At 50.3% G+C, this 15592-nt stretch overlaps 1 protein-coding gene across 1 annotated transcript in view; it reads left to right on the forward strand.

Annotated features, from left to right (window-relative positions):
• Positions 1–15592, forward strand: part of SHB (Src homology 2 domain containing adaptor protein B) — a gene marked incomplete at its 5' end in the record, with an annotated part of 124614 nt that overhangs the window by 34276 nt on the left and 74746 nt on the right. Inside the window, one exon of the mRNA XM_006758610.2 lies at positions 11539–11659. Within this exon, the coding sequence (XP_006758673.1) occupies positions 11539–11659 (121 nt within the window). The remainder of the gene's footprint in view (positions 1–11538; positions 11660–15592) is intronic.

Here is a 15592-nt window from a genome sequence, read left to right on the forward strand (position 1 = left end):
CATGCTCCGAAAGCATAGTGAGCTCCAAAAGCTTAGAAAGCGTAGTATGGGATGAGAAAAATGAAAAGTTAGGGAGGTTTATTATGAAGCTAACTCTATTCACTTTAAAAGGACTGAACTTTATTCTGTTCCTTTGTAAAGTTTCTTGTTCTTTCATTCAGAAATGTTGGTGAGGCAAGATGGTAGTTGGTTTTCTTTTAGTGTCGTGATCCTGTGTCTCTTCCCCTCCTCTTGTATGTAAAACCCTCTCTGCCCTTCCCATCTTACAGATGGGGAAACTGAGGTCCTGGCAGGGAGTGTGACTTAGCTAATGGTGCCCACCTCGAGAGGAGGAGAACAGTGTGTTTAAGCCTCAAGCTTCATGGAAGCTTCTGGATGGGTGCTGTATTGTACTGTACACCTTCTAGTCCTTTTTCTTTGCACATGAAACACATTTCTTCCTTTTTGTGTGTGTGATATTTTAGAAAAATGGAGTCCTATAAGTACTGTTTTGAAACCTAATTTTTTGTCAATGACTCAGGTGCCAAGAGTAATTTTTTTTTTATTGGTAAAGATTCTATAACCTCTTTTGATTTCATAGTGGGCATCCTCAGGTAACTCACCTGACAGGTCTGCACATAGCTCCAGTTCAGGACAGGGGATAAAGGGACTTTGCCTATGTCCTTACTCTTCTGCTTGGCACATGACAGCTGAGTACTCCTATCCATAACCATGCCTGCCCCTCCCTAGAATGGTCAGCTGTCCTCCCAAGACACCAGAAGCTCCACGAGGCAGGGCAACACCTGCCTTTGTTCACCGCTGCACTGTAGCTCAGAGCTCACCGCCTGGCACTTTGTAAGCATGGGGTGAATATGATTGAACAAGCCACTGACACGGTTACAGACATTGTGTGGCATTGCAAAGCTCTGTCCCCAGTCACTTCCCTGTACTGTTAGAAGGTGCCAAGTACATTGCAGAAAAAGTGCTTTGGGGTTCAGGGACAGATTCTTAGCCTGGAGGACTGCACATGAGAAAGAGTTCATCGAGCTTGATGACTGGAGGATTTGAGAAGATGGCATTATTTAAAAAAAAGTGAATCACCATTTATTGAGCACCCACTGTTAAGCTGAACATAATTGGGAACCCTCAAATACAGTGGTGGTAATTATGGCCAGTGCTGCCTGTCTTCAATACAAAGGCAGCTTCGTGTTAGAAATGTGCACGAATCATCCTAATGGGCCCCATTCACAGAGAAATGACCTTTCCCTTAGTCCGGGTCCTGTGTCACTGTCACTGATGAAACGGCTGCGCGGGCCTGGATCACATGGGCTGCACCAGGCCCGAGTACCTTCTCATGCTAATCCCAGTTCCCCTCTCACTCCTTTACTCCTGCTCCCTCTCAGGCCCTGCATGGGACATGGATGCCTGGTTATTAAAGGTACCACAGCTCTCAGGAAAGGCCTTTGGCTTCGAGGCTCTGCCGTTTTTCTTTCACATACCTTTCCTGTGAGTACACTGCCAAAGTTGTCCCTGGTGCTCAGAGCCTTCTGTTACTGTGAGAAAGCCCTAAGGGCATTCCCCATCCTTTCTTGGGAAGGAGCAGTCCAGCCAGAAAGATGACTTGAACACAGCTGTCTAAAACCTATTTTGGAAGCAGGCAGGCTATAAATATACTAGAGGCCCAGTGCACAAAATCGTGCACTCGGGAGGGGGGTGTCCCTCAGCCCAGCCTGCGCCCTCTTGGAGTCTGGGAACCCTTGGGGGATGTCCAACTGCTGGCTTCGGGGGAGCAGGCCTAAGCTATCAGTCGGACATCCTTAGCATTGCTGCAGAGGCAGGAGAGGCTCCCACCACCGCTGCTGAGCTCGCCAGCTGTGAGCCCTGCTCCTGGCTCAGCAGTGCTCCCCCTGTGGGAGCACACTGACCAGCAGGGGGCAGCTCCTGCATTGAGTGTCTTCCCCCTGGTGGCCAGTGCGGGTTATAGCGACTGGTAGTTCACCATTCGGTTGATTTGCATATTAGCCCTTTATTATATAGGACAGGTCGCCAAATGACTTGGATTCTCCTGTGGTTGGGGTTTGGTGGGAGTCTGGTTTATCACTCTGCTGATTCTATTACTGGACATCCAGGTGACCTCTGCAGGACCCTTTCTCCGTTTCCTCCTCCACAAGACAGAATCAGCCAGGCAGGACGGTGTGTTCAGATGATAAGTGCACCTGACATTTCTTGAGCACTTGCTGTGTGCCTGGTCCCGTTCTAGGTGCATCCCGTATATTGGCTCATTTAGTCCTCACCCCATCGTCATTTTGTAGATGAGGAAGCTGAGGCACAGAGCAGAAAATGACTTCCAGAGCCACCCCGTGTCCTTGCTCCTGACTGCACATTCTCTGACCGTTCCAGCTCCAAGTGCTCTGCCAGGGAAAGAAGAAAATCTTGACCTTACCCTTCTTGACCCCAGGGCTGGTCTGAGAGCATTTTCTAGGAGGAACGCTTGTACCCCCTTGAGCAGGAAACTTGGGAAGAAAGGACTGTCTGGAAGGGTGTGTGGAGATTGATGGGATTGCCAGAGGGCTGGACATCGCTGAGCCAGAGCTCAGGGGAGGACAAAGGGAGGCTCAATTGGTGACCCAAGAAGACCAAGCCTGGCCTGGGGCGGCCTCCCACAGGGAACTGTCTGCAGGGATGGGTGACAGTCCTTGCAAGAGGTGCCAAGGGAGCTTTATCCAGGGGGTGATTATGGTGGGTATATCCTGAAATTTTAGGAATGACTTTAAGAGAAAAATTAGGTAGCTATACAGGTATTGCAGACACGATGTGGACCTGGGAGTCAGGAAACATTTGGCTACCTGTTTCTGGCATTGACCTTCACCCTCCCCTCTGGGGCCTCCGGCTTCCCAGTGGATTCGTGCTTTTCAGACTATGGAGAGTAGTGCACGTTGGGGCTCCCTGTGAGATTTCTTTGGCACAAATTACACACATAATTTGTTGAAACCCATCAGACTAGACTTTCTTTCAGCCCTGACATCACCTGTAATTACTCTGAAAACCCCAGGAGGCTTCTGTCCTCAGGAGGGATACACTGAACTCTTCATTCGTCCATAGGCCCTAGCTGAATGCAGTTAAGAAATTACAGGATTAGCTATTTTGGAGTTAATAGAACTTCCCACAGCTTGAGAGATGCTAAAAAGCTAGTCCCTACCACTTAATAGTGAGGTTTCAGGGTAAACAGAGGGCAGAGCCAGGCTCCGCTCCAGCACCCTCTCACCCAGGACCACAGCAACCTCCACAGGGTTAAACTGAAGGAGAGTGGGGTATGGGAGTGAGTGAGGCGGGGATTGGGAGGGGGGAGCCAGAGGAGGGCCCCAGAGGAGCTGACAGAGGCTGTAATTTCGAATGCATTTTTCCTAGCAAGTTGGAGCCTGTAGGTGTCAAGGCAAACAGCTGTGGCTTTGAGAAGGAGAGGACTGGAAAGACCAGTGGAGACCACTGGAAACACCTCTCGCCTCCTGACATGTGGGCAGGTCACTGGCTGGTCTGTAAAGCATTTACACTAGAGCACCCAAGGTCTGCACAGAATAGAAGGCGCTGCCAGACGGAGGCCACTTTAATAGTGACGACTGTCCCAAATGACAGAATTTCGAAGTTGTGAGCTCCCAGCCAGTGGGGCTAGAGGGCAGAGCACTTGACCTCTGTGCATGAAAGAGGGACTTTGAACTTCAAGGTGATTCTGCATGAGCGAGTCAGACGTTAGAGGCGAGGCACCAGCCCATCCTTGGTTGCTGTGGAAAAGTGCCCTCCCCACCATCTGATTTCCAGGAATTGCAGCTGAATGTGTGAATGTAGCTAATTAATCTTTGCCAAATTAACTTCCTTACCATGTCAGGAATGATTTATTGGCACGCCTGTAAGGAGAGTTAGTCTATGATGGTCAAAGCCGGGACAGAGAAAGGCGAGGAGCAGGGGATGCTTGCTTCTATCTCTGCATGGGGTGTCCCCAAGCAAGGTTACAGCCAGTTCTGTGGACCCCCTCTGAGCCCCAGAGCCCTGGAATCAGGCCGCAGACCTACAGCACCCTGCTGCTGTCCAGCCCACAGGCAGGGGGACCCTGAGGGTCTCGACCTCTTAGCCAGGTACCCCAACTAGGATGCATCCCACCCAGAACATAAAAGAATGTGACGGGGAGAGGAGCCTTCATAAACATTCCTGTTTCTGTGGTTGATAAATATGACAGCTGTTGTCATACCTGATTGCAGCCAGTTTTCTCTGTCATCACTGGGGCCTTGACTGAGGTTTCTTCTCAGGTCTTTGTTTTGTCTTCCCCACTAGATTTTCAGTGGGCAGAGACCCAGCACTTAACTCGATCCCCAGCACCCAGGAAGTGCCACCTTCCTCTATAAACTGCTGTCACATCCCCAAATCATCGCATTATTTGCTCCTCACAATATTCATGTGAAGCTGAGATGGCAAACAGTTTTGCCCATTTCAGAAATGAATGGCTGAGGCTCAAAGAGATAAAGCAGTTTGCCAGAAATGACCCAGCGAAGGTGCAGTAGAGCCAGCTCTGCTCCAGAGCCCTGCTTGTCTGGGCTGTCCCTGCTTGGCAGTGTCCTTTCTGCCTTGCCACTTGCCTTTCGGTGTATTTGCAAAGCCTCAGGCAGCTGCTGCAGCCCAGCTGCCATTGGTCAGCCTTGGGGCTTCAGAAACACCGCCCGCCTCAGCCACACTGGGGGTTCTGCAAACAGCCACCCATCTAGGCATTCCTTGCAATGGGTGCTGCTCTGGGGCCACTCAATCTGTGCTGAGAAAACACAGCAAAGACAGCCAGTAGCTAGTAGGCTGACGTCCATCGAAAGCAGATGCCCACCTTACAGCCTCTGGCAGGAGCTCTGGTTCCCAGGGAGTGTGTTCCCTTATTAGCTGTTAGATGTCCTCCCCGACACACTGAGCTTGTGTCTGTATAGTTTCTGGGTCTGTGCAGAATGTCTATCTGCTGCTTCTTTTTGGGCAGCCCGTGGTCATTTGGAACCCTTCCAGATCCCCAATCCCGTTTCATTCATGCCATATCTTGGTTGGCATGGCAACAGGGTCCCCATTATGGGGACATCCGACCTGCCAGGGCCTGTGTCATGGTGGGTCCCAAAGGAGAACCAGGACTCCAGCCTGCTGAGCCCGCTGATGCACGACAGAGGCATGGAGCTTCTGGCTGCTGCTGCCACTTCGTGACCTGAACACCATTTGCTCACCTTCAAGGAGCCCTTCTGATCCTCAGGGCGAGGGAGAGGGCCAAGTTGCCTCTGCTCTGAAGGGATGTGGGTTTCAAGCTGGGAGGCCAAGATATAACGACCTGACCGTTCTCACATTCCCCCTCCTTCCCCAGCCCAATGGCAGGCCAGTCACACATCCTACTGTGTTTTCAGCCGGGTGAATAATGGGTGTTGAATTACAACAGTCAGTACCCGCCACCTCGCTAAGGCAGAGTGTGTCTCATGCCCTGGCCAGGTGACTCAGTTGGTTGGAGCATCCCATACACCAAAAGGTTGGGGGTTTATTCCTAGTCAGGGCACATACCTCGGTTTCGGGTTAAATCCATGGTCAGGGTGTGTATGGGAGCAACTCACCTCTCTCTCTCTCTCTCTCTCTCTCTCTCTCTCTCTGCCCCCCCCTTTCCTTCCTCCCCCCTCCCTCTCTTTTTAAGATCAGTTTTAAAAGACACATATATTCTAGGGCAGTGATGGCGAACCTTTTGAGCTCAGCGTGTCAGCATTTTGAAAAACCCTAACTTAAGTCTGGTGCCGTGTCACATATAGAAATTTTTTTATCTTTGCAACCATAGTAAAATAAAGACTTATATTTTTGATATTTATTTTATATATTTAAATGCCATTTAACAAAGAAAAATCAACCAAAAAAATGAGTTCGCATGTCACCTCTGACACAAGTGTCATAGGTTTGCCATCACTGTTTCTAGGGTGAGGATTTATTAAAAAAAAGAGTGTGTCTCATTTTAGATGTTCTTTATAGTGACTCATATGCAAGGGAACTTGGCCTTAACCTGAGACTCCCAACCTTTCTGAAATGTGCCCAACACTTTGCAGGCATATATAAAGGTGATGGAGGGAGCCACACCTTCATCATTTATCAGATTCCCAAAGAGATTCATGCCCCCCAAGCTGTTCAGAAAACTAATGTGTAGTCTTAATGGCAAATTGATGAGGAAATGGTCCAACTGGGACTGTGTAGAACATTCCCAGGTGTGTTCCTATGCAGTTTGCTTTGGCATAGACAGAAGTCATGGACCTGGAACATACCCAGGGCCTCATGGGATGCCACCCCCTCACTTTCCAGTGAGAGAAGAGCAGCACAGAGTCGGGGAGACTTAGCTTGCCTCATCCAGCAGAGGCCAAGTTGGGGCAGCCCCAAACTGCCAGTTCCCACAGACAGCAGAGCACATGGAGTGACTATGGTTAGAGGAGGTGCCCTTGGGATAGTGGGGACAATATAGGTCACCACTCCTGGAAGGTGGTAGCTGGTCCGCCCGCTGGTCCCTCCTGTGAGCAGGTGCGAATGATTTTTAGCAGGGATGCCCGTGCATTTCAGCAGTGCCTCCTCCACAGCCCCACCAGCCCTTTCTGGAGCCAGGGATTGTTCTGAGAGTGTGCTGAGAGCCATGTAGAGTTGCCCTGAAAGGGTGAGTCTGTGCTTTAGAGCAGACAGCTTTGCACATCCTCATAGCCAGATTAGCCGTGGGTCCAGGCTCCCCTCACTGGGCAGGGCAGGGTCTTGCTTGTGTGGCCCTCTCCCCACACACAGCTCTATTGCTCAATGTGGGGCCAGCCCTCAGATTGCACAGAGGATGCCATTACCTCTACGTCTTGGATTCTGGAGATGGACCAAGGCATGTTGGATCATCTCTTACTCCAGTTGATTCCCAGGGAAAGAAAGCAAGAGAGAGCTGCCTTTAACACCCACTTCTTGCTTCACTTTGATGAACAGGACCGAGAAATATCTGAGAAAAGTGAAAATCCAGAGTAATATCTGAAGGCTTTGCATTAGATTGGTGGGGGAGGGGGTCTGGCTCTAGCTTACCATTTTCCAAACTTTCCTGATAAAAATCACCTGGGTTGCTTATTAAATATACACATTATTGGGGGGTAGGTATCTGTTTTTTTAACAAGCATTCCAAGCCATTCCTAGCTTCAGGCAAGTTTGGGAAACAGTTTATCTGCTGTACCAAAAATAGCCTGTGAAGAGGGGTGCTTTTTTAAAAAGTTTACTTTTGCGTATAATACATCAATAAGTTTTCCTTGTTTGAAAATGTGTTAACATTACAGACACGCCTCCTTTGATTTCCAGTAACCACCCCAATCCCAGTTACCTCCCCCGCAGGAGGTGTCAGTGAGAAGTATGTATCTCCCCAGACCTTTTCTTTACATTAAATAGAGATACAGGTTTCTGTTTTATTTTTCCTAAATAGATACCAGGTTGTATCTCTCATTCTACAACGTGCTTTCCTTTTATTCCAAGCTATGCCTTGGAGAACTGTGTTCATGTTTGTTTGTTTTTAACCTGCTGCATTATACTCCATAGCATGGAACTAGCAGGATTTAGCAACCCCCCATGGGTAGACAGAGTAGGATATAGCAAGTTCTCATTATTACTTGCTCCAATGAGCATCTTGGTCCATGCCTCCTTGTGTACATTTGGGAATAAATATTAAGTGAAGTTGCTGGGCTAACCCATGAATATTCTGGATTTTAATGAATAGTGTCAACGGTTATCTTTCAAAGTGGCTCCCAGTTTACCTTTCCCCCAAGAGCCCGTGGAGAGGACCAGCTCTCCACCAGGTGCAGCTATCTTGCAAAAGCATATGGACATGTTGCCAAGTGGCAACACCCGTCTTTCTCTGGTACTTCCTTTTGGGGATGAACAGGAAGACTGCTTCCTATCACAACGCTTAGTCCCCACGATAAAAACACCCTGGCCCCAGACTGACGGAAAGGAGTGAGCAGTGTGTGCAAAACAGAAAGGAGGAATGCAGAGCTGACTCCCAGAGCCGTATCAGAGAGGTGGTGCGCAGGGCTGGTCTGCCACTTCTGGGCTGCCCTGGGCCTTATGCAGAAGAAGGGGATTGTGGGGCAGGTCTCTCAAGGACACCCAGTTTCACTGCTTTATGAGCCTGTGAAAGTCCTTTAAGGGCACCGGGCTGACCTGGGGTCTCTAGTTTTGTTTGAAAGCAAGAAGAGACTTGCCTGGGGTTTAGCCATAACCCTTGTCTTTCTGTAAACTGACTTTAGAGAGAAGCATCAATTTGATCGACTTATTTATGCATTCATTGGTTGATTCTTGTATGTGCCCTGATGGGGAGGCGGAGGGGGCGGGGGTCAAACCTGCAACCGTGGTGTATTGGGACAACGCTCTAACCGACTGAGCTACCCGGACAGGGCCATAACCCTTGTCTTTCTACTGCTGCTCATTTCCATAAAGAAGTGGTGAGACCAGTAGCCTGGGTCCCCCTCTCAGCTTTGCCCTTGCCCCATGAAACCACGAGCAGGCCAGGTGAAGAAGTCTGATGCCCTCTCAGGTCTTTGCCAATCCAAGAGCAAAATCAAGGAAAGCATCTCAAGTGCCCAGATGGCCTAATCTGCTGAGAAGTCCCTGCTGTCTTCCTTTTAGTTGAATTGTTCAATTAGATTTGAAGGACTTGTCTGCTAACTGGGGCAAAAGCAATCCCAGCAGGACTCCAAGCCCACATCTGGGGAAACTTATTCTCTTCTTTTTTTTTAACAGCCTTCACTCAAGCCTCTTGCTGGCCATCTTGATTTACAGTGAGCCCTGGGCAGCTGAGACAGTGACCGCACTGCCCGGTGCATGTGGCTGGGGCCTGTGGCACAGCACACCTCACTCTGGCTAACTGCCCACTCAACTCTCCTAACACCTGGTTAAATTTTTACTCGCCAAAACCAGGACATGATTTTGCAAAAGGTCAGACAGCTCAGTAAGTGTTTGCCTAGTTTCAGGTTGCTCAAACCTCAAATTCCCTCCCCTCCACCCACCTCACTTTGAAGTTCGAAAGCAAGTTGATTAAATATACATTTTAGGAACCTTCCGATTTGCTTCTTAAACTAACAGAATTCTAAACCTTTTTTTTAAACGGAAGGATTTTCAACTGTCAGCAGGTATAACTGGAACCACATGTTAGCAGAGAGCAGGGGCTTTTCCTGGTTTTAGGATTTGTAAGTTCTTATTGAAACGGAAGTAAGCAAGGCAGGCAGTTGGGGGCCAGTGACAGCCCAAGCTCAGATCTCATTTTAATTAGAAAGTACAGATAGTGCCTGCTGAACCAAAGGCCCCCCAGAGTTCCCGTCCCAAGGCTAACAAAGATTTGGTTTATATCCTGCAAACCTCCATGACAACAAAGATTTGGTTTATATCCTGCAAACCTCCATGTTTGTAAATTACAGAGCACTTCGGAGAGGAGCTGGGATGTTGATTTCTAGATTACAGAGACTGCAGCCCAGCTTCCTCCCCTGTCTACCTCTTCAGCTAATCCCTCCACAAATGATTTTGTTTTCTCTGGGAAATATTTGCTCCCTTCCTCATTGCAGAATAGATGGAGGATGTTCATGCTGAAAAGAGACAGGAAGGAAGGCCGGAGCGGGAGACCTAAGATTAGATGTCAGCCGCAGCAGCTTCATCATTTTCTCCATTTGGACTTCTCACCTCTTGAGACACAAAACCCTACACTAGATCAGCAGCGTCTGAGCTGCTCTGTTAGACAGTGGTTCACATGCATAATTTTCTCCCTGGTGTGTTCTGCAAAGGGTAAAATAGAAATATCAAATGAAAGACATTGCCTGACCCAGCTCTCCCCCACCCCCCTGTCTTTCCCCTGCCTGGTGTCATTTGAGCTCAGTGAGTCTCAAAAGAGGCCGCGATTACCATGTCAGCATCTGGAAGGGCCCCCGCTGGGACTCAGAGCCTGACCCCTGGAGGAGGCAGCAGGGGGCAGACAGCGGGGGGCACACATGCTCAGATGGTGGGCGCTCCAGCCTTGGGTTTTTTCACGGAAGAGCTGGACCGCTGAGTGCTCTGCCTCCCATTGGCCCCCGGCTGCATGCCAGTGACAGGGCCGCTGCCCGCTGTCCCTCCTCTGGCATCACATTCCGGGCAGCTGGAGGTCACTTGTTCACCCTGCCAGGGCTGCTGCCACAAGCTGCCATTCGCAGGGCAGACAAAGGGGGATTTTCCCTTCCCCTGGGTTTTTAGGCCCCTCAAATGCCTTACATTCCAGGAGCTAGGAGAGAGAGGAGGCTCCTGTGGTTTCTAATTAAACCCACAATTTAAATAACAATTCATGTTACCCCAGGGTTGAGAGAAATGCTAACCTACCCCCTCCCAAAAGAGGCAGCTGGGTGGCCCTGGCTGGGAGGTTGAGGAACCTGCCCTTTGCCAGATGTGTGACCAAAGGGATAGATAATGATGGAAGTCACAGTGGATTTTTGGTGGAGCTAGATGTGTTAAAAGGGAATCTGTTTGGTGGGTTCCTGTCCTTTCCCCTTTGATAAGTGTGATACTCAAGAAGGTTAGGAAGTAAGAAATGGGAAGGAAAGTTGTCGTGTTTACACCTAGCCTCCAACTGAGATTTTTTTACCCTTCTCCAGGGAAAATGTGGAGCTTGGTCTCTGAAGTGTTCATATCCCAGATGCTCACCATCTCATGGGGTAACCCCACCCCCACCCCGCCCACACTGTCTACCGCCAGGTGACTGTCCATTTGTTGTAAAACTTTGCTATTTTCTGAAATATAGACAAGTGAGGAGGCCAGGAAGGGCCCTGGGAGCAGAGGGTCTGCCCAAGGATCTTAGTCTAGCCCCATCCTCCACTGGACCTCAGCTTCCCCATCTGTTACAGCAGGTCTTTCCATGTGTTGCTTCCAAGGCCCTTTCTGGCCCCAGCAGTCCATCTGTCCATCCTGAGCTGCTTTTGTGTTTTCATTGGGTCCGTCTGGGGCCACAGTCATCTTTACAGTTCGTTGATCTCACCAAATTGTTGTCTGATTACCCAAGGCGTGGTTGTGTTCCAGATTTGGGGGAAATGGAACGCTGATCATAATTATCTCTACACAAGCTCTTCTATGCCTCAGCCAGCACCAGGAACTTGTCAGCTTTTCCAGGCTTCTGCAGTCTCCTTTCCAACTTTCTTCCATTTCCATTCCATTAAATTGAGCAATTCACATTCCCAAAGACACCTCCAGGTTCTTGCCTCTGTGCTTCTCTGCCCAGTTGCCCTTCTGTTCTCACTTGACCTCGCCCAGAGCCGGCCATGCTGCATGTACAGGCTCAGGCCCCTCTCTTGTGATGGAGCACTGCCAGTGAGGGTCCCTTTGTCACCCCTGCAAGAATTGGAGCTTCCTGAGGGTAAGCAGCAGCTCTGGTTCCTGCCTCCCCCCCGCGCCTCCTTGCTGGTGTGGTGCAGGCTCAGTTTGTGTGTGTTGGAGCAGAGCCTGGCCGTGAAGCAGAAAGCCAAAGGTGGACTCACCCTTGCATCTTCTTCCCTGCAGGTGATTATCGCTGATGACTACTCAGATCCCTTTGATGCCAAGAATGATCTCAAGAGTAAAGCGGGAAAGGGGGAGAGTGCTGGCTACATGGAGCCCTACGAGGCCCAGAGGATCATGACAGGTAAGCAGAGCAGTTGGGACAAGGACTTGAGCTCGGCTGGGAGGCAGAGAGCCCATTCCTGGACACATGGATGGTCCCCAGCCAGCCTCAGCAGGGGGAGGTTTTTGCTTTCAAGGTGGTGGTTGGGAGGCTGCAGTGTGTTTAATCTTCACCACAATCTCCCAGTTCATGTTCACCTACATCAGGAAGAACCTGGCAGGGCACAGTGAAAGTCCAGACACTAGGGTACCAAGTACAGTAACCAAGATAGGGACAGAGAAGTAACTGGAGAGAAGAGGGGTAAGTTCTACTGGGAATTTCTGACTGAAGAAAGATACAGCAGTTGAGATAAAAAGCTTAACTTGGAGCTTCCTAGCAGCCAGGGCAATAAAAGAAGGAAGCTGGGTCACTTTCTTTCATTACCTAGTAGAAGGGGGCAGACTAGATCATTGGGGACAAATGATCCCCGTCCAGATATGAGGAAACCCTTGTTTAGGGGCTGGACACAGCCTAAAGAGCCCTTGCTCTCTACCTGGTAGGTTTATAGGTAACAGATTCCCCCCATGGCTATTTTATATTGGCCCTTAATGACAAAACCTTGTCAAAGCAATTGCTTGGGGCCCAAAATAATGTGGCCAGGCGTCCAGTATCCTGAGGGCCTCTTGTCTAGCCAGGATGGTGCCCAGAGCATCTAAGAGAAGGAACCACAGACAGGTGGTTGTCAGCCCTCACAGACTGGCTGGCGGGGAGATCTCAGGCAGAGGAGAAGCCCCCACATATGTCCTCCTGGCCCAGAGGGCAGTCCAGAGACAGAGGAGCACCTGTGAGGATTAGAGCAGGTTGGGAGCCACCCCTAATTTTGAGGCCTAGTGAATTGGTGTTCTGTATGTCTGGGGTTTGGGATACAGATGCCTCCCTCTGTGGCCCTCTTGTTTGGTGTTCATGTCGTCTTTGAGGCCTTTCGCATTATTCCTCCTGAGTTAGAAGAGGGAAGGGAAAGGAAGCGACATTTACGGAGCACTTAGTGTATGTGGGGCCTGTGCAGAATAGAAGGTCGTGGGCCTATGGAGACTGTAGGACAACTGCTGAAGGACCTGGGTGCGAGTCCAGGCCCTGCTTCCAGGACTCTTCCTTGTGCTTCTACTGTTCGTGGAAAGCGATTCTGTAGCCTCCAGTGTATCCCCCAGAGTGCCAGGCCACCCTGTGAAGGGCCAGGGAGTAATTGACCAGCAGGACTTAGGCCACACTCCTAGAGGGCCACCCCTCACACTCACTCCCATCTTCCTCATCTCTCCTGGCAAAGGGGCCTCTGTGGGGCAAGAGGCAGAGAGCTGCTTGTGCATTTTAGTGGACCCTCCTAGGGTCCTGAGGGAGTCTCCAGAGACTCAGGAAACTGGGTCTACTGGTGGAGTCTTCAGCTCAGCACTGCAGTAACACCCGATCCTGCTGTCATATCCTTTCACCTCCCATGTACACCCCCGCTGGGCTCAGTGAAACGCCAGCTCTGTGGCAGGGCCGTGGAGAGCTCTGGCCCTTCAGCTCTGGCCAGTCTTGCATCCAGCAGGCATCAGCCCGGGCTTATAGGAGTGACTTTGGGACGCTAGCACATTCATATGTCAGGGTCAGCAAAGGATCTTCAAGGTCATCCAAACCCAACAGCCTCATTTAACAGACAGGGAAACTGAGTCCATGGAAGGAGAGGGACCTGCCCAAGGACACATAGTAAGTTGGAGGCAGACTGCCAAGTGTGGCCTGGCCTTAGCAGGGCAGTCTTTGGGGTGGAGTACTGGAGGAAGTGTAGTGTTTGTGTTTGACGCTGGGGTATCCGGGACACGAGGAAATGGCAGGAGCCATCAGAGGCCGGCTCCCAGGCTCTGTCCTGGGCCCTTTGACATACACACCTCACCATTTCCCTGTAAAATGCTGTCTCGTTTTACAGGGGAGGGAAACTGAGGACAAGTCACTTCCCTCAGTTTCACAAATAGAAATGAGGGGCTCAGACCTATAGTATCTACAGAACATGGGGACAGGGAGCTGAAGCGGGGAAGGGACATTTGCCAGCCTGGCTTGTGCTAGTCAGTCCTGGTGAACCTTTTCATCTTGCTTGGCCTATCTCTCGAGGTCAGGTTCTGGTCTTGATCTTTTCCATGCCATCTGGGCCTCAGTTTCCTCGTGTATAAGTGTCTATGTATTTGGTATCCCCAAGCCAAACCTCTGATTGAGCCGGCAGAATCAGGTGGCCTCCTTCCAAAGCCATGCCTTGCATCCCCATTCTTTCCCTTTTCACACCAATCTTGATCCCAGACTTAAGGGCCCCAGATGCATAGAGACCTCCTAACATGTGAGAAGGGTGCTGGGCTCTTAGGTCAACGTGGATACCTGGGTGGGTCAGGAAGCTTAGCCTATTGAGGGCTGCAGTGTCCTCATTATAAAGTAGGAGGGCACACAACACTGACATAGCCTCAGCTGGAACCAGCAAGCTTTGTTTTTTGTGGGGGTTTTTTTTTATGATTTTTTAAAAATATATTTTTACTAGAGGCCTGTTGCATGAAGAGATTCGTGCAATAGGCCTTCCTTTCCCCTGGCTGCTGGCACTGGTTTGCCTCTGGCACCCGCAGCCCAGGCCCTCGCTCTGGCCGAGTTCTGGCCGGAGCCAGGCCAGGAAACATCAGGCCTCGCTGCTCCACCGGCCCCAGAAACGTCAGGCCTCGCTGCTCCACTGGCCCCAGAGCAGTGAGGCCTCGCTGCTCCAACGGCCCCAGAGACATCAGGCCTCGCTGCTCCACCAGCCCCAGAAACATCAGGCCTCGTTGCTCCACAGCTGGAGCCTACGTATGCAAATTAACCACCATCTTTGTTGGCGGTTAATTTGCATATCGTGCTGATTAGCCCATGGGAGGCGTAGCGAAGGCATGGTCAATTACCATGTTTGTTTATTGTTAGATAGGATTGATTTCAGAGAGGAAGGGAGGGGGAGAGAGAGAGAGAGAGAAACAATGATAAGAGAGAATCATTGATCAGCTGCCTCCTGCATTCCCCCTACTGGGGATCGAGCCCACAACCCCGGGCATGTGCCCTTGGCTGGAATCGAACCTGGGATCCTTCAGTCCACAGGGCAAAGCTCTAGCCATTGAGCAAAACCAGCCAGGGCAACGAGCAAGCTTTGCACATGTGCATGAGATTGTTGTTATTGGGGAGCAGAGGGCTTTGTTGGTCCTTTACTTGGAATTGGGTGTTATCGAATTCTCTGACCAGGCCCTGGCTACCTGGAGGTGGGTGGCCAAAACAACAGGACAGTGGAGCAGGTGGTCCTCAGGCCCTCTGCAGTGCACCTGGGCAGCTGCCCTGGAGCCCTTGCTGCAACCTGTTGTGTTAGAGACTAGATATGTAACCTGGGAAGACACTGCCATTGCCCCCAGGAACTTCCATAAAGCAGGGTGACAGGCTTGGATCCAGGTACATGGAGGTGAGCAGGAGAATCTCCAGAAATTCAGAGTTTGCAAATGGGGTGGGGGTGGGGGCGGGGGTCGAGGCGGCAGTGGTGATGAGAGCTGGATCTAGCAACCCAGGCAGAGGGAAGAGCTTGAGCAAACGCACGAGGTGTGGGATCTTTTTGCTGGAGAGAAGAAGCCAGAGATGAGGCTTTTGATAGGATAGGATAATGATAGAAAAAACATAATGATAATGATGGGGCAAGAGCTTCTAAAGATTAATTGGATCATAAAGCCCTAGTTCACCTAAAAACACAGAATAATTCTCAACTAGGATCCTTTCTCCTGAGGCCTTCAGCCCCATTTTACAGATGGGAATACTGAGACACAGAAAGGTTAAATAATCAGGAAAAGCACACCCTCTGGAGCCTGCAGCTAAAACACTCTCACATCTGTCCTGTACTCCCAGAAGGTCTGCAGAAATAACTGGCAATTTTACAGTTACTTAGACCCCCTTTTTATG

Source organism: Myotis davidii, unplaced genomic scaffold (genome assembly GCF_000327345.1).
Source record: "Myotis davidii unplaced genomic scaffold, ASM32734v1 scaffold534, whole genome shotgun sequence".
Lineage (NCBI taxonomy): Eukaryota > Metazoa > Chordata > Mammalia > Chiroptera > Vespertilionidae > Myotis > Myotis davidii.